This window comes from Lutra lutra, chromosome 7, assembly GCF_902655055.1.
Source record: "Lutra lutra chromosome 7, mLutLut1.2, whole genome shotgun sequence".
Classification (NCBI taxonomy): Eukaryota; Metazoa; Chordata; class Mammalia; order Carnivora; family Mustelidae; genus Lutra; species Lutra lutra.
In genome coordinates, this window is record NC_062284.1 from 98,853,387 (window position 1) to 98,871,362 (window position 17,976).

Here is a 17,976-nt window from a genome sequence, read left to right on the forward strand (position 1 = left end):
AGGTAGAGAGTTTCTGAATTGAAAGTATGAGTTGTTAGGGGCACCTCAGGTGGTTCATTTGGTTAAGCATCTGACTCTTGATCTCAGCTCAGGTCTTGATCTTAGGGTCATGAGTTCAAGCCCTGCATTGGGCTCCCCACTGGGTGTGGAGCCTACTTAATTAAAAAAAAATGTGGGGGGGCGCCTGGGTGGCTCAGTGGGTTAAGCCGCTGCCTTCGGCTCAGGTCATGATCTCAGGGTCCTGGGATCGAGCCCCGCATCGGGCTCTCTGCTCAGCAGGGAGCCTGCTTCCTCCTCTCTCTCTGCCTGCCTCTCTGCCTCCTTGTGATCTCTGTCTGTCAAATAAATAAATACAATCTTTAAAAAAAAATGTGGGGTGGTAATACAAAACTAACATTTCATTAGTTAAGACTAACAGAAAAATGTTAGATGTTTTCAGGTAGCAATAGTGATTGTATATGGTACCTTCAGATTTAAATGTGATCCTAGTACACAGTCTGAAGATGCTTCAAGTAGTTAGACAAGGCTGCAACTGCTCTGAGGCAAGAGGATAAGCCTTGGCTACTGGCTCAGGGGATTGGCCATAAAAGGCAATGAGTCACTGATGTGTGCATGTTGTAATTTAATACCTGCTTTGGCCTCATTTTTTTATATATGTAAAAAAGAAAGATTTATGTAATTTGGAAGGTACTAATCTAGACTCTCATAGATTCTTCTCCAACTTTTCTGCTTATGTCCTTTGTGATTTTTGTTCAAATGGATTCTTCAGTCTCTCTCTCTTTTTAAAGATTTTATTTATTTGTCAGAGAAGAACGCACAAGCAGGGGAATGGCAGGCAGAAGGAGAAGCAGACTCCCCACTGAGCAAGGAGCCCGATGTAGGACTTAATTTTAGTACCCTGGGATCATGACCCGAGCTGAAGGCGGTCTCTTTTTGAGTCATACGCACTGTAGGTATTTTTAGCCGTAAAGGACATTGGTTTTTCAAGTGGATTTTTTCTTGCTGTATTTATAGGTGACCCTATGGATAGGGTCCTGATTCTTAGAGAATAGAGGATATTTTGTTCTTCTTTTTATCTGGAGGGCCATAAATTTGTTTTGATTTCTACTTTTTTAACTATTCAAGGCCCTCTGAAAAGTCAGCTACATATTGGAGATTTTTAAATTGACGATTTCTCATTCAAGCTTTTTTTTTTTTTCTGATTCCTATATTTTATGCTTGAGCCCATTAGAAAAGAGAAGACAAGGTTTTTACTTTAGCTATTTAGATACCCAGAAGATTGTTTGAAAATTTCCTGAAGTCTATTTGTAATGTTTCCTATGATTGATCTTTATTTTGTTTACAATTTTGAATCTTTGACCAATTATTCTCTAAGAGAAAGTCTTCTGAAATGGCCTAATATAGTGATTTGTCTATTTTTCTTCCCCTCTAAAGGCTATTAAATGTTTTAATTTATCATGGTTGTTGTTGTTATTATTATTATTATTTTGAAGAGCTGGGTTGTTTGAATGTTCTCTTGGTCTTTTTTTACCCTATTGATTTTAATCATTTTTTTTTTCCTATCTGAGGGACTAACAATTAAGTAAACTAGTTGGAAAGGACTAATAATAGTTCAGGTCAGTAAATAGTTAACAAATCCTGAATTATGCAACAAATTTCTGTCTTCTTGGGTTAGAGAAATTTCTTGAAACTCAACTCTAGATCAGAGTTTAAATTCAGCTTCTATAGTGGCTTCTGGTCTAGCAGTTTGATGTTGTTTGGGAGAACGTGGCCAGTCCCTTTCTGCAAAAAGTCCTGCGGAAATCATTCAGGAGGTCAGGGGAAGGAGCAGGAGGGATTGAAGGGGTAAAGTGAAGAGAAAACTGAAAGAGATACAAGGAGGTAAGAGAGTCAAATTGGATTCAACTTTTGTTTTGAGGTCTCAGTTTACTAATTAAAGAGGCTAACTAATGAGTGTTTGATATTTTATTTTTATCTCTTAATTTTTATAGAGCTCCCCTTAACTGTATTAGTTATTTATTTTGACATGTACAAAGATCACCATAATGACCACTGTTACTCTGATTTTTTTTGAAAAGGTCATTTATTCTTCTAAGTGCAATATTTAGGATGATAGTGCCATACAAATAGAAACCAAGCATTTTTCCGGGAGGAGGGTCCAGCTTTGATATATACAAGCCTGCAAAAAGTTGGTCAAAAGTGTGTGCTCTGAAAAGCAACTTGGTTCCTTAGGCCAGCAGAGGTCAGGACAGTGCTGTATAATCAATAATCTGATAGTCATTGATCCTGTGTTCTGGACTAAGCACAGTGACTCACAGATTGACAAGACTGAGCGTCCCCTTAAAAGCTTTGTAGGCTCCCAAGGCTAAGTTTGACTAAGGAGTTTTGTGTAAATTTGCTGTCAATTTAACAGACCTCCGATCATTAGTCTTTGGGACATCTTGATTGGTCTGGAGATTTACTAAGTTTATGCGTCTATCTGTTCTTTCTGGACCACTTCCTCATACATTCAGTGACATGAGACAATTCAAGACAAAGGAAAAATACACGAGACAAGACTTTATATGAATTATCAAGCAAATGGAAGCAAAGCAAGGAGCAAAAGCATAAAGAGATAATAGCAAAAGTATTTACTGAATGGTATACCTCCAAACCCAAAAGTTCTAATAACTTTATACAAAAATTGGGTCTAATTACTTATCAAATGAGTACTCTTTCAAAACTAAAGGTTGAATTGCCCTATACAAAGACTTAGAACCAATGACCTTATATGAAGACCTATTGGGTCTTTATAACAAAAACCCTAGGATAAATGAATCAGTGACAAGAGGTCAATGAAACAAATCAGAACTTAAATCAGATAATTGTTGAGACATTCACCTGGAAGTAAATTTGAAGGACAAATGGAATTTTGGAACAAGGGACAAGAAGAACTCACCTGTTAGTCTGAGGGTCAAAGGGACTGCTGCCAAATGAGGGGCATCCAGAACTGTCAAAGGATGAGACCGCCACTCAAAATCTGATACAAAAACCAAAGCTGAATTTATTGCTTTATTAAGTATGAGAGATATGTTGGTGAGTCTTAGCCTTGCTGAGCAGAGCAACCTAACAATTATATGTAGGGTTTAGGAATTTGTTACATGGTTTACAGAGGCAAGAACAGGTTGATGTCAGTTTTAAAACTTTTGTTGCTGCGGAATACAACAACAGTGTTTGTTTTTTGTTGGCTACGGAGGGGAGAAATTGATTGACATCAGCCTTAGTGAATCTTCTGGAGTGAGTCTTTCACTACTTAGCTGACTTTTAAAGTATGAGACTGTCACACATGGGTAGACATTCAATGGGCTATTGATTGAAGTGAGTTGTACTTAGATGGGTTTAAAACAAGTTCTAAACTGTGTGTAGTTGTTTTCTGAAACTGAAATTAGAACTGAAATTGATTAAGTGGTTAAAAACCAGTTCAGTCATTTACTTGCTACAAGGCTGTAGAACAGTTAGTCTATTACTGAGAGTTTGGGAGTTTTTTTCACATATTTGTAATGGATGCGCTCATACATTTAGCATTATGTTGCTAATAACATTACTTCATATAAGTTTTTATTCTGGCACAATTAACACATGTATTTGTATATTCTGTGTATTTGTAATATTAATAGCCGTTAATATGTTATATTAATATGCCGTAATTTGAGTAGCCATTTTCCTGTTGTTGAGCATTTGGATTTTTTCTCAGTTTTTCACTCTCACTCATATTAGTGCTATAACACTCCTTTTGAATAACTTCCTGAAGGATATAGCCCCCAAAGGGAAGTTAACAAAGGTTATAATTTTCTGATGATTAAAAAAATATATGTGATCACTGGTGGGATATGGACAGCATGGGTCCCATCATTTGCCCCATTTGCAGACTGGGATTAATTCGTTAAAGAAGTATTTGTGACTTGAAATATTTTCATCTGAGCAAATTAGGGTAATTTATATTTTTGATTTTTATCTCTACCTGTATGTATGAACAAATCAAGATTCAGCATTGTGGAAAAACTGATGATTTTGACATATGGACTGAGATTCATAGAATTCCATGCATTTTAAATATAAAGTAGACAGATTATCTTGGGAGGGGATGGGGACAGTAGGTGTGCCATAGCTGGCTTATACCAGTTCATGAGAACTATTTAGTAAATGTTTGGGAATTATATAAGCCAACTATTAAATTGCTAGTAGCTTGAAGTCAGCGATGGTGGGCATATTTATACCACAGAAATGGTCAAATGCTACAAAATCAAGGCATTTTGTTCTCCTGGGAGAGCCAGTTTACCAGCACATCTCTGGATGGGAGCGTTAGGCAAGGAACTTAGGAATTTGATACTGTAGATAGATGGATAGATAGAATATAGATTAATGATTTTAGAAAATAAGACTTGATATTTGATCCTATGCTACATATGGTCCTTATTATATCAACTTAGGAAGATGCCCAGTGAAAAAGACCAACCAAAATCCCCAAGAAAAATGCAAAATACAGCCAAATCCACATACTTGGTTTCATTTATCTTGGTTCGTGAACCTCTATTTTGCAAAAATTGCTTCTTAGCTAAGCTCTGTTTTCAAAATAACATATTTTAGGTAGAAATGTTCTGAATACAAATTATTATGTTTCATTTTGACATAAATGGGCCTCTGTTAAAGACAGTGGACTGTTTACTATAGTGGATAGAGGCATTTTATTTTTTTAGGACTTTATTTTTAAGTAATGTCTATACCCGAAGTGGGGCTCAAACTCACAGCCCCCAAGATTAGGAGTCCCATGCTGTTCCGACTAGCCAGCCAGGTGCCCTAGTGGTATTTTGAAACTCTCCTCTCCACAAGAATCATTCCTTTCCCCACAAAAATGCACAAATACCCCCCCACACACACACACAGTAAACAAAAGTAAAATAAAATAAAAAAATTTAAAAATCCATGATGCAAACCAAGAAGTGCCGCCTGGCTTCGGGAGAGAAGCTGTGAGCCAAGGTTTTATTTTCAGCAAAACTGACTTTCAAATAGAAAGTCACAACTGCTACAATAGGTCACAAACTTATCAACACGTAAGAATGCAAAGAATATTGTTTTTATGAGCCCTTAATGAGAAAGCTACTGATGAATGAACTTCAGATAAGCAAAGATGTTATAATTTCACCAAAGGAGAGATAATCAGAAACTGTGTGCCTCCTGATAGAAGAGCACTCTGCCAAAAAAATTATGACCTGAGATCAAGGCTCTGTACCCAGCTGCCAATTTACAGGAAATCCAGAGGACAGAGAGCATGTTGAACTGCTTGTGAATATGCAGTCAGCAAGGTCCAGGTTATGGGAATTTTTACAGGTCAAAGTTCTAGGTTCTTTAGTAGATAAACTGTAAGGGGAAAGAAGAAATGGAGGAAGAACCCAGAGATTAAAAGAGAATTAAGAGAGAAAAAAAAAAAGAGAATTAAGAGACATATCAGCAAAAGGGCCTGGGTGGTTCCATCAGTTGGGTGTCTGACTTTGACTCGGGTCAAGATTTCAGGGTCCTGGGTTTGAGCCCCACATTGGGCTCCCCACTCAGTGCTCAGTCTGCTTCTCTCCCCCCTTGTGCTCTCACTCTCAAATAAACAAACAAAATCTTTTTTAAAAAATCAACACATTTTAATAAGCAAGAATAACATATTCAGTTAGAAACTCAGAAGGTATAAAACTTTTAGAAAGATCATTTAAAGATAGCTAATTTCATAAAAACTACTGATTTTTTTCCCTCCAAGTCCTACTTTTTTCCAGAAACTGAAATTTGCAGTATGTCTTGAGCATATCAAAGCATGCTTTTAGGGGCGCCAGGGTGGTGCAGTCAGTTAAGTGCTCAACTCTTGGTTTCAGCTCAGGTGGTGATCTCACGGTCCTGAGATTAAGCCCCACGTCCGGCTCCGTGCTCAGCACAGAGCCTGTTTGGGAATCTCTCTCCTCTTCCTCTGCCCCTCCCACTCGTGCTCTCTCTCTCTCTCTCTTTCACGCTCTCTAAAGTAAATAAATGTTTAAAAAATAAAAAGCATGCTTTTATCAGAGCTCAGGTTGTAAACTACAGTGCATGTGTGATGTTCCTGTTGAGCCGTGCCGCAGGGGTTTTGAGGTTGCCCAGGCGTAAATGCTAGCTGTGCCATCTCTCTGCCTTTGGCCAAGTCACTTAATGTCAGGTGGTGGGGCTTTTTAGATTATCTCTTCTGAAAAGAATCATAAATTATAACCTATCTCTTGGCTGTTGCAGGAATGCGTGAAATATCATATGTGTAATTCCTGGCATTGTGGTTGGCATATAATAAGCTGTTCAAGGAAAGTGGCTGTTACTTTAGTTTCAAGAGGTCAGTGGTGAGGCCCAAGAATTCTATACTTTTAAAAGCCTCCCAAATGATTCTGATGATTATTCTAATTTTAGAAACACAGTCCTTGATAAAATCCAGTCTGGATGTGAACAAATACTCAGCTTCAAGGATGTTTATCAGTGCATTTCTTAGAATAATAGAACAACTGAAAAACGTCTAGTAATGGCAAAATAAACTATGGTCTATCCATTAGCTAAAATACGTGACCATTAAAATAAAACTCAGAGCCAACACAGCACTAACTCTGTGCAGGCACCTTCCAGAGAGGCCTTACGCATGTCTCGGTAGTCCTGTGAGGTGGATTCTGTTAGCATCATACTTATTGGGTGAGGAAACTAAAAATGTACATGGCATTACAAATAAGTTGTGAAACAGAAACATTTCTGAACTATCAATAATAATTGTTTAATGATAAAGAATGTGGCCTTGTTAGAGGACAGACTGAAATAACTTTCTAAGAGATTATTTCAAAATCATCATACAATGAAGTGATCAAATCATTTGCAGCCAAAAACAGTAGGAAAAAAAATTATTACAAAGGTATGTTAGTTGTTTGTTTTTTTTCTGGATTTGTGTTTGTGTTTGCGTATTTGTCAGCTTTTTAAAAAATTTGTAATTTGTTATTTCTCTCATTCTAAATAAATATTCCCTTTGAAGCCCAATTGTGTATTCATTTTCCTATTGAGCCCTTCCCCCAACAGATTGTACAAGCTTTGGGCCCCACTAAACCTGGATTCCTACCCATCCATACCATGTATGTATACTGAGAGCCCCTGAGGAAGAGAACGGGACAATCGTAATAGAGGAAAATACTTAAAGGGATGATAAAACTCTCCTCAAATAAAACTTGAGTCTTCATAAAAAGCTGTCCCCAAATTGCCAAGATGAATGCATGCCACCAAGAGATGAGAGACAGAGGTGCCCTCAAACTGGCTGAATGGCTGTGTGTGTGAGTACAGTCAGTTTTGGGGCAGCTTTCTGTTTTTACTTAGTGGGAACAGGAAGGTTGATTCCTAGGGAATAGATTGCTCAGAAACTTTCAAAGGTTTTATGTTTGCTTTCACAATTCCGCAGTGTGGTGTAGAACACTATCCAAATGATAATAATAGCGTTTCATTGGTTTCAGTATAAAGCTCAGGGAGGCCATTAAAAGTCCCCTCATCAATCCTTTCTTCTTCTTGTTTCTTAGAGTCTGATATTTCTTGTTCGGGACTGGAGTTTTCCATACGAATTTTCATATGGAGCTGAAGGTGGCTCCAAATTCTTGGAAAAACGCCTCAAGGTTTGTTAGATATTAAGGTGCATGAAATTTCACCAGTAGTAATCTAGAATTACTTTTGTTGAATGATTTGCAGAATGGATACTTATTAGATACAATCTTATTTGACCCGTCTAGTGTCTCTACAAAGATTGATATTTAATACATACTTTCAGAGTTATAGCTTTAAATATTATCAATAATTATGATACAGGTAATTCTTGTGTAGATAATCTACAAAACACTGACTTATTCCAAGATAAATCTTTTAATTAGAATAATTAAATCCATTCAAGGCTGACAGTACAAATATCTGGATTCATGTTTTAGTAGAGGTTTAAAAGTCAATTTAACAGAAAATATCTCATTTTGAAATTCCCAAACTCAGTCTTAGAATATTTTGCTAATAGTTCACAGAAAGTGAAATTAGAGGATTCTCCATTTTCAATGTCAGGATAGTTCAATATTGAATGAATTGTTTACATTGGACAGATACCACAACAAGTAACTATTAAGAAAAAATTTTAATCAAGATTAAATAAGGTTTCATGATAGTCAGGATCTCTTATCTTGTCTCTTTAGATTTATAATTATTTTTAGAGTAGTTGTACTATTAACTGTCAAATACATTTGAAAAAACAGGGACAGTTTAGCTTATAAATACCCAACTATTCAGATGCCTTTCTAGAATCTAAATGTATACCTACCAGGTGACAAGAGGCTGTCTTGAGTATCTCCTGAAAAGAAGGTAGGAATATCTTATGATCTATTCATGTTTCTTATGAGTACTTCAAATTAAAATTGGAATTTTTAAGAACTAGCTAGATTAAAACCCCACTAATTTGTACTTAAAAGTGGGAAGGCCCATCTGAGTTAGCATAAGGGTAAACATCTGTTAATTCTAATAATAATGCCATAGGTATGCTATACTTAGATATGGCCGTTTACCCAAGACTTTATTTTTTCTTTAGTATCAGCCCTGTTATGTCATTTTTATCACTGTGGGACCAGACAACTGTAGCAAATAGATGTCACAGAATTCTCTTGGAGTTCAAGTATGATGAAAGTAGTTTAAACTTTAGAATGATTCACTACAGGTCTCAGGGAACCAGCACGAAGAACTACAGAATGTTCGAAAACACATCCATTCCTGTTTCACCAAAATTTCCTGTTTTCTGCTACCTCATCCTGGCTTAAAAGTAGCTACCAATCCAAACTTTGATGGAAAACTGAAAGGTTTGTCTTTTAATGAATATGTTTACATTACTTATCCTGCTTATAAAATTGTCATTTTATCTCCTGGGCTTACAGCTGCTCATTTGGATTATCCACTTATGTGAGGCTGATGACTGAAAATTGTCGAGAGAACTGGGAATCCTGGGCTGGTGCTAGAACACCTCCTTGGTGAACTGTGGGATCTATGGGTTCTGAATACATACACGGAGAAAACGGGCAAGATCCTGTGTTCACTTGGAGGCAGTGACTCTCCCCTCTTCACAGAGGTTCCTGCTCACTTCTGTGCATTGAGAAATGCTCCTTCATGTCTTCCTGTTAAGTTTTCCTTATTTACATTAGAGGAGAAAAGTAGATGTCTACATTATCTGATGCTTTAAGTTATATAATTATTGTTATAAGTTATATAATTAGAGATCAAAAGAAACATTGCATAGTTCTGAACTCAAGCTCTTTAAAAATGCTACTGAAGAATTTAATTATAAATTATTAAAAGCCTCACTAAAAATGAAATCCTCTTCTGAATGAGGACCAGTTTCTGAAAAACCCAAAAGCCCTAGAATGTTCTTGAGACAGTGTATGATAATAGTAGTTGCTTGCCTAACAGAGGCATTACTAACATTTTAAGATTCCAAAGCAACTCAACTTTTTAGAAAAAGGGGTGGGATGGGATGGGGTGGACGTAGGGGTCTGAGGAAATAGAAGTATTTCTAATAAATAATCACTGGGTCTTTAGATATTTGCTTTGTGATTAATACAAAGTAGTACAAAAGACGTTTCTGACTTGTATACTTATAAGCCTGGCATTGAATATACATGCCACTGAGCTTAGACATTTATTTACTGTGGCCTTTCTGCCCTGTGCCAGGGTTGGTGAGAGAGTGACGCAGCAAGCTTTTCAGCACAACTCTTCTCAAAGGGCTTTAAAATTCCTCTTAAGAAAGGACAACGTAATATGTGTCCACCTTTATGGAACTGGCGGGTTTGAAAAGCAAACCTATTCCCCACCACCACCACCCCCTTGCCCCGTGTCCATGGCATTTACACTCAAGATACCTTCCATTTAACTATGACAGTATCATAAATAGGATCCCACGTTTCTCAGTCATTAGCATTATTTCTGTACATGTTTTAAATTATATAACAGAATGGATAGCAGGAAGTACACATTAATGCTAGAACTGCAGGGTTCTGTCATTTCACTATCACTTATGAAATTCAGCCCTCCAAAGAGCACAGACTTCTTGAAACTGTATCATTACCTAATGCCTTCATTTGAATAAATGATGTAAAGAGAGGTCTCCCACAAGGCCCCTCTTTCTTCTCTGGAGTTGGGGAGTCATAAACAGGCAGGGGAGGGGCAGTCCTTCAACAAGAGCCCTTTATTGGGACAGAAGAGTACTCTGGCTTGTTCCATTCTTGTGGTATTCAGCAACAGTTCTTAAATTAACTGATACATGGTGGAGGGAAAGAGCTGAGGGAGAGAGTTTAAGACAAATCACAGAGATATAGAACTTCATCTTTTAATAGATTTGTTTCCCATCAAATTTTACTCACATGTCTATACATATATTAACCCACACAGTTGCTCTATAGGCATCCCAAAATTCTGAGTTTACCAAAGTGGCTAGCCTGAGAGAAAAAGAAATGAAAAGCAGCTTAGGTGCCCATCAAAGATTCATTTTGATGAGGCTTTATAGGACTCCTGCTGAATCTATGTGTGCCAAAGTGTTCTTCTCAGCCTCAGTTTCTCCTTGGGCAGTTCTGAGAGTCAGCTATCCATGTTGTTTTTCCAGCCCACTCTGAAACTTGTAAGTTGATGTGGTCTCTGTCCAGGATGTCTTGTCCACTGGCTATGCTGTTTTTCAGAGGGTTGGCATCTGAATAACTTTCTTCCTCTAGGGAAGAAATGTCTCTGAATAAACAATTGTGCAAAAATTTTTCTTTGGTAATTCTCACATATTCTTTCATAAACTTATAGGAATAACTTTCTAGCTCACTACCGATATTTGTAATTGTTATCATTACTATATTGTTCATGATCCTTCACATCATTGAAATTATCATGCCATTTCCCATATTATATGAAACGTATAGTACAATGATTCCAATTAACTGCTATTAATTTAACAACATCCCACATGGGAAATCACAAGGATCAGGTTTGTTCATACTCCATTCAACCAGCTCTAAGTGCCCACTGAATACCTCTCTTAGCTTAGTAAATCTTCTAATTAACAAGGAGTTACCTTCCTTTTTGAGGTTGCTCTGTGTTTAGTCCCCCATGTAGAATGACCAGTGACCACACCATTAATTGTGGTGATACATCCTTAGCAGCTTCAGTTAGACTTCAGGAAGCAGAGCCAAATACCACTGCAAGGTAATTATTTTTAAAAAGGTGTTTCTAATGAAGGTAATCCCGAGAAAGCATCTTCCCTGGGTGATTACACGTACAGTTAAAGTACGTTATCACATCCCCAGTGATTGTGACAGATAACCACTTTGGTGCAGCCCCTGGATTCCCAGCAAAGTTGGACTCTTGTGGCAAAAATGATTGAAGAAATGATGGAAACAGAACATCACACCGAATAATCATCTGACCACACATATTTATTTGCATTCTTGCAGAGGCCCAGATCTAGTTAGTGTGCCTCCATAAACTGAAACGGTCTGTAGGTGTTCTGGGTCATGGTTTACGGTGTTGACTAATACTGTTAACAAGAGCTCACCACCTGTGTATGTTTGGAATCTCTGGTTTGTGCTTTCTGAATCCAAAATTGGAATAGTCTCAGTGAGAATCAAGACCATGGCTCATGCCATCTTCAGGACACATTTTTAATCCAAATATGTGATTATATGCTCATTACTTTAATGATCATTACCACATTTGCTGCTGCATTAGACACCCAGGTGTATCTTACTCCATTCCAATTTTATAAGGGAATGGGGGGTGGAATTGAAATACATGTAATACATGGAGGTGATTTTGAGGTTTTTAAAATTTTTTTTTATTTAAATTTTTTATTTCTTTTCAGTGTAACAGTATTCATTGTTTTTGCACCATACCCAGTGCTCCATGCAATCCGTGCCCTCCCTAATACCCACCACCTGGTTCCCCCAACCTCCTACCCCCTGCCCCTTCAAAACCCTCAGATTGTTTTTCAGAGTCCATAGTCTCTCATGGTTCACCTCCCCTTCCAATTTCCCTCAACTCCCTTCTCCTCTCCATCTCCCCTTGTCCTCCATGTTATTTGTTATGCTCCACAAATAAATGAAGCCATATGATAATTGACTCTCTCTGCTTGACTTATTTCACTCAGCATAATCTCTTCCAGTCCCATCCATGTTGCTACAAAAGTTGGGTATTCATCCTTTCTGATGGAGGCATAATATTCCATAGTGTCTATGGACCACATCTTCCTTATCCATTCGTCCGTTGAAGGGCATCTTGGTTCCTTCTAGTTTGGTGACTGTGGCCATTGCAGCTATGAACATTGGGGTACAGATGGCCCTTCTTTTCACTACATCTGTATCTTTGGGGTAAATACCCAGTAGTGCAATTGCAGGGTCATAGGGAAGCTCTATTTTTAATTTCTTGAGGAATCTCCACACTGTTCTCCAAAGAGGCTGCACCAACTTGCATTCCCACCAACAGTGTAAGAGGGTTCCTTTTTCTCCACATCCTCTCCAACACGTTTCCTGTCTTGCTAATTTTGGCCATTCTAACTGGTGTAAGGTTGTATCTCAATGTGGTTTTAATTTGAATCTCCCTGATGGCTAGTAATGCACATTTTTTCATGTGTCTGATAGCCATTTGTATGTCTTCATTGGAGAAGCGTCTGTTCATATCTTCTGCCCATTTTTTTTTAATATGATTGTCTGTTTTGTGTGTGTTGAGTTTGAGGAGTTCTTTATAGATCCTGGATATCAACCTTTTGTCTGTACTGCCATTTGCAAATATCTTCTCCCATCCCGTGGGTTGCCTCTTTGTTTTGTTGACTGTTTCCTTTGCTGTGCAGAAGCTTTTGATCTTGATGAAGTCCCAAAAGTTCATTTTCGCTTTTGTTTCCTTTGCCTTTGGAGACATATCTTGAAAGAAGTTGCTGTGGCTGATATCGAAGAGGTTACTGCCTATGTTCTCCTCTAGGATTCTGATGGATTCCTGTCTCACGCTGAGGTCTTTTATCCATTTTGAGTTTATCTTTTTGTACGATGTAAGAGAATGGTCGAGTTTCATTCTTCTATATATAGCTGTCCAGTTTTCCCAGCATCATTTATTGAAGAGACTGTCTTTTTTCCACTGTATATTTTTTCCTGTCGAAGATTATTTGACCATAGAGTTGAGGGTCCATATCTGAGCTCTCTACTCTGTTTCACTGGTCTATGTGTCTGTTTTTATGCCAGTACCATGCTCTCTTGGTGATCACATGCCCACGCTAACCACTCTTGTTCAACATAGTATTAGAAGTCCTAGCAACAGCAATCAGACAACAAAGAGAAATAAAAGGTATCCAAATTGGCAATGAAGAAGTCAAACTCTCTCTCTTCGCAGATGACATGATTCTTTAAATGGAAAACCCAAAAGACTCCACCCCCAAACTACTAGAACTCATACAGCAATTCAGTAACGTGGCAGGATACAAAGTCAATGTACAGAAATCAGTGGCTTTCTTATACACTAACAATGAAAATACAGAAAGGGAAATTAGAGAATCGATTCCATTTACTATAGCACCAAGAACCATAAGATACCTGGGAATAAACTTAACTAAAGAGGTAAAGGATCTGTACTCGAGGAACTACAGAACACGCATGAAAGAAATTGAAGAAGACACAAAAAGATGGAAGATCATTCCATGCTCTTGGATTGGAAGAATAAACATTGTTAAAATGTCTCTACTGCCTAGAGCAATCTATACTTTTAATGCCATTCCGATCAAAATTCCACTGGTATTTTTCAAAGAGCTGGAGCAAATAATCCTAAAATTTGTATGGAATCAGAAGGACCCCGAATCGCTAAGGAAATGTTGAAAAACAAAAACAAAACTGGGGGCATCACGTTACTTGAGGTTGTTTTATAATGAGAAAGGTTTTTGTTTTATACAGAAATTCAGGTAGAATGGATATGTTCTAGATATGTAGTAATAGTCTACAAAAAACCCATAAAGTCATATTGCAAAAAAGAAACCTACTGGTAGCAGTGTACACAGATGCACAGCAAGCAGCAAAACACAACACAGACCGTGGTAACATCATACAAACACCGGTACTATTAGCGAATATTGCTAACCACAATAATAAATCTGAATAAATCTAAATATAATACAAAGCAAAATCATCAGAAAAATTGGTACAATGCAAACAGCAAAATACATTTGAGTAAACTATACAAGTACTCATAAAAGATGGGCACTAAAATTTCAAAGGTGTACAAAACGTTAAGTAAAATAAGTCTGAAGGGTTTCCAACATTATGCTCATACATCTCATAAAAGCAGCAAGGAAAGAAGAGAAACGTGAATTCTTATGTAAACTGGTATTTCAGTGTATAGTCAGGTTGTAATAGCAAGCAAGGAAGATGCAAACACAATCACATGGTTTGAATCTATATCCTTAAAACGTCAGAAATCAGCAATTCCAAAGCCTGAAAACTCAGTGACTCTGCAGAAACTGAGATTTTTAAACATTACAGGCCATTACTACTTTTAGGACATACCTTGCTTTTTATGTAGGTGTATTTTTCTGCATCTTTTGAAATAATGATTTCAGAAATTATCACTGTGTTCAAAAGACTCCTCTGAAGATGCATTTTCTGTTACTTTACTACATATGTAAGGCGAAGCTTAAACCTAATGCTATACCATGGGAATGTGTAATCAATTGTCCTAAACATGATAGGGAAACAACTGAGACATCCTCCGATTTGTCTCCATGGCCTACTCTTGCCATGTTCATTTCTACTGGTGAGTTTCACCACCAGAGGTGGCATCACCATCACTATCCTTCTGAATTTGAGTTCTAGTTACACCTTACCCAGTTCTATACACTTTTCATAAGGTGGGTACACTAAAAACAGCAATTTTGGCATACATTTTCTGGAGGGAATAAGTAAGTATCTGGCCTTTTCCCCGTTTATAAAACCACCAACAAACTTAAGTACAGAATACTGGTTATGTGAATAGGGTTTAAGATATTTGTTTAACATTTAACATCAAGAAAGCTATTTTATGGGTGGAGGATAAGTAAATATGTAATTGAACTGAAGACTAGCAGTAGTAGTTTAGGCACGGAGGATCACTGACCCAAGAACAGTGGGCTGCGGGAGTTGTTTATTTAGATGACGGGAAAGTGAGTGAAGGCTTTATCACTGGGGAAGAAATGGAGGAAATCAAAGGATGTTTTATTGTATGGCATGGAGGACTGGATTGGATTTTTAAAATAATGATGAATGTGCTTTTACTTGTAGAAATAGATGATGAATTCATCAAAAACTTGAAAATACTCATTCCTTGGCTACTTAGTCCTGAGAGCCTAGATATTAAAGAGATCAATGGGAACAAAATCACCTGCCGAGGTCTGGTGGAGTACTTCAAGGTATCACTCTCGTTTCTAGAGCATTGTTTTAGAATGCAGTTCCTACTTGAAACAAATTATAGACTCTGTAACATGGGGGCAAAGTTATGAGGAATCTATAAGAATAAAAAAATCATTAGATTCCCAAGAGCAGCTTAGTTTCTGAAATTAAAATTTTAAAGAAAACTTTATCTTGAGAGAAATATATTTTGGAGTATGAATATATCTAGGCATTGGTAAAGTCTATTTTTTGTTGTTGGGGGAGAAGGTGTTGCTCAAGATCCATAACATATAGTAGTCTTCAGTTATGAGCTATAAAGAATTTTACTTTCATTCTGAAGATGTTCTCCAAGGGGCTATACTTTGCCTTCCTATTGGAGAAAATTCTTCCACAATTTCTCTCTCTACACTAAGGACTGATTTGAAGTGGAATTATTTTTAAATTTTCATTTACTTGTTTACTTTAGGTAGCACTGAATACTACTATTTTTTTTTAAACCAGCCACATGTAGTGGGGGAATTTCAGCTACCAAACTAATTTGTGGATTGATGCCCCAAGGACCAAAATACCAATTTTTAAAATTCACATTTTTTGTCATTTAAAATACTGTTACATACCTCCTATGTGATTATTTATCTTCTTCATTCTTCACAATAAATGACATGTTATTTATCTACTAAAGTTTGAATTCTTACTGTGCCGTGCCTAACATTACGGAGGAACTTAGAATTTAGTGGAAGATTAAGGACCCTTACAGAAATCTCTTCCATAAATCTTATGACATCAGCAGGTACAAATGGCTGTGAGTGACTGCAAAAGAAAGGTTACTCCTAGCAGAGGGATGTGAGAAAGTTTTAGAGGAGGTGGCAATGAATTAAGCCTTTAAGAAAGGTAGGGTTGGGAAGAATTGTTGTGTGGAAAAGGCACTTCAGGAAAAAGGAACAACTAAGAAAGGGGGGGATTTAAAAGGAGAAAGATAATAGTTCCCCAAACTGGCAAGACCTTAGACTTTAGAAAACAATTAAACAGAATTGGAGAAAAATTGAATGGAATTCCTTGAACATGAGTCTCTTTTTTTTCTCTCTTTTTTAAAGGCCTATATAAAGATCTATCAAGGTGAAGAATTGCCACATCCCAAATCCATGTTACAGGTACTTACTAATCAGGAAGCATGACATTTTAAAACATACTTGTCACTAAAGCTAAGCTTTCTTTAGCTTTATGCTCTGCTAGACTAGAGATATGCTCCAATCTGGCCATCAAAAATTAGCAAATAAAAATATTGGAATATTTATTGGGAGATTATTTTTCTGTTAACTACTGTTTGTGTGTTCAGCTAAACACTTTTGTATATACATAGAGGAGCTTCACTCGTGCTGACATACAGACACTTTTTACCACAGCTTTCATTCTCTTTGTACAAAACTGGTTTAGAAAACAGACTCACACTGTGGCTTAGGTTCACACATGTACCAAGTAGAAAAGCAGGTCCAGGTTTTAAAACAAGTGGTCTCTACAAATAAACATTTAAGAAAGGAGAAACTAGCTTTTTCCTTACTTATTAAAAAATTTCTTTAAGTTCTTAATAGTTCATTTTTGTTATCAGTGATACATTATACTATCAGTATCAGTCCTTAAACTTAAGACATGTTTGTCTACATATTAGTACACACAAAATGTACTGTGTATTATTTCCCATGTGTTTGGGTTTATAGATCCCCCCCCTTGGTGAGAGGCTTAAAAATATTTAAGAGGAAAAAAATCTTCCAAATGAAAATTCATTTTTATAACTATGGACTACCGTTTTATGTATTTTGAAATTTTAATTTTATAAATTTTTAAAAATGTAGTGGAAATACTTCAGTACTTCAAATTATTTCATGACCTTGTGTTCTTGTACATTTCTTGCACATGATACTCAGAAATGAGAATTGCCTGTGAAGGTTTAATAAATATGAATTCCACTTTACATTATACTTTGTACTTTGTTCAAAGGCCACAGCAGAAGCTAACAATTTAGCCGCCGTGGCAACTGCCAAGGATACATACAACAAAAAGATGGAAGAGGTAAGAATTAATATTTTAAATTATGTTTTAAGTAAAATCAGTATTTTTTCCATGAGCTCATTTTTTTTTTCTTCCAAGTTAAGCTGCAGATGCAAAGAAGTGGCTTTGACTTACTCTTTCTCAGCTTATGTATATTGCATTTCTATTTATTGTATACCTAAAGTATTTTTTAGGAAAGGAACACTATGAGATGCACAATTTAAAACATATTTTAAGTGTGTTCCTGCTATATTACTTTTTTTTTTTTTTTGGCCACATCTTCCCACTATTTATAAGCTCTAGTGACTGAAATAACATGTGCTACCCTCTCGCTACACCTCCCTTCATGCAACAGTTTCAGTATTTCTATCTTAACTCTGAAAACCCATTAGGTTGCCTGGGTGGCACAGTTGGTTAAGCATCCGACTCTTGGTTTTGACTCAGGTCATGATCTCAGGGTTGTGAGATGGAG

General features: G+C 36.9%; 1 protein-coding gene across 2 annotated transcripts in view; it reads left to right on the top strand.

Annotated features, from left to right (window-relative positions):
- ATL1 (atlastin GTPase 1) overlaps nt 1-17,976 on the top strand; it is a 67,069-nt gene that overhangs the window by 43,395 nt on the left and 5,698 nt on the right. For both annotated transcript variants that reach the window (XM_047735429.1, XM_047735428.1), the window contains exons 7-11: nt 7,584-7,676; nt 8,750-8,888; nt 15,351-15,478; nt 16,553-16,609; nt 17,454-17,525. In XM_047735429.1, the coding sequence (XP_047591385.1) occupies nt 7,584-7,676; nt 8,750-8,888; nt 15,351-15,478; nt 16,553-16,609; nt 17,454-17,525 (489 nt within the window). The remainder of the gene's footprint in view (nt 1-7,583; nt 7,677-8,749; nt 8,889-15,350; nt 15,479-16,552; nt 16,610-17,453; nt 17,526-17,976) is intronic.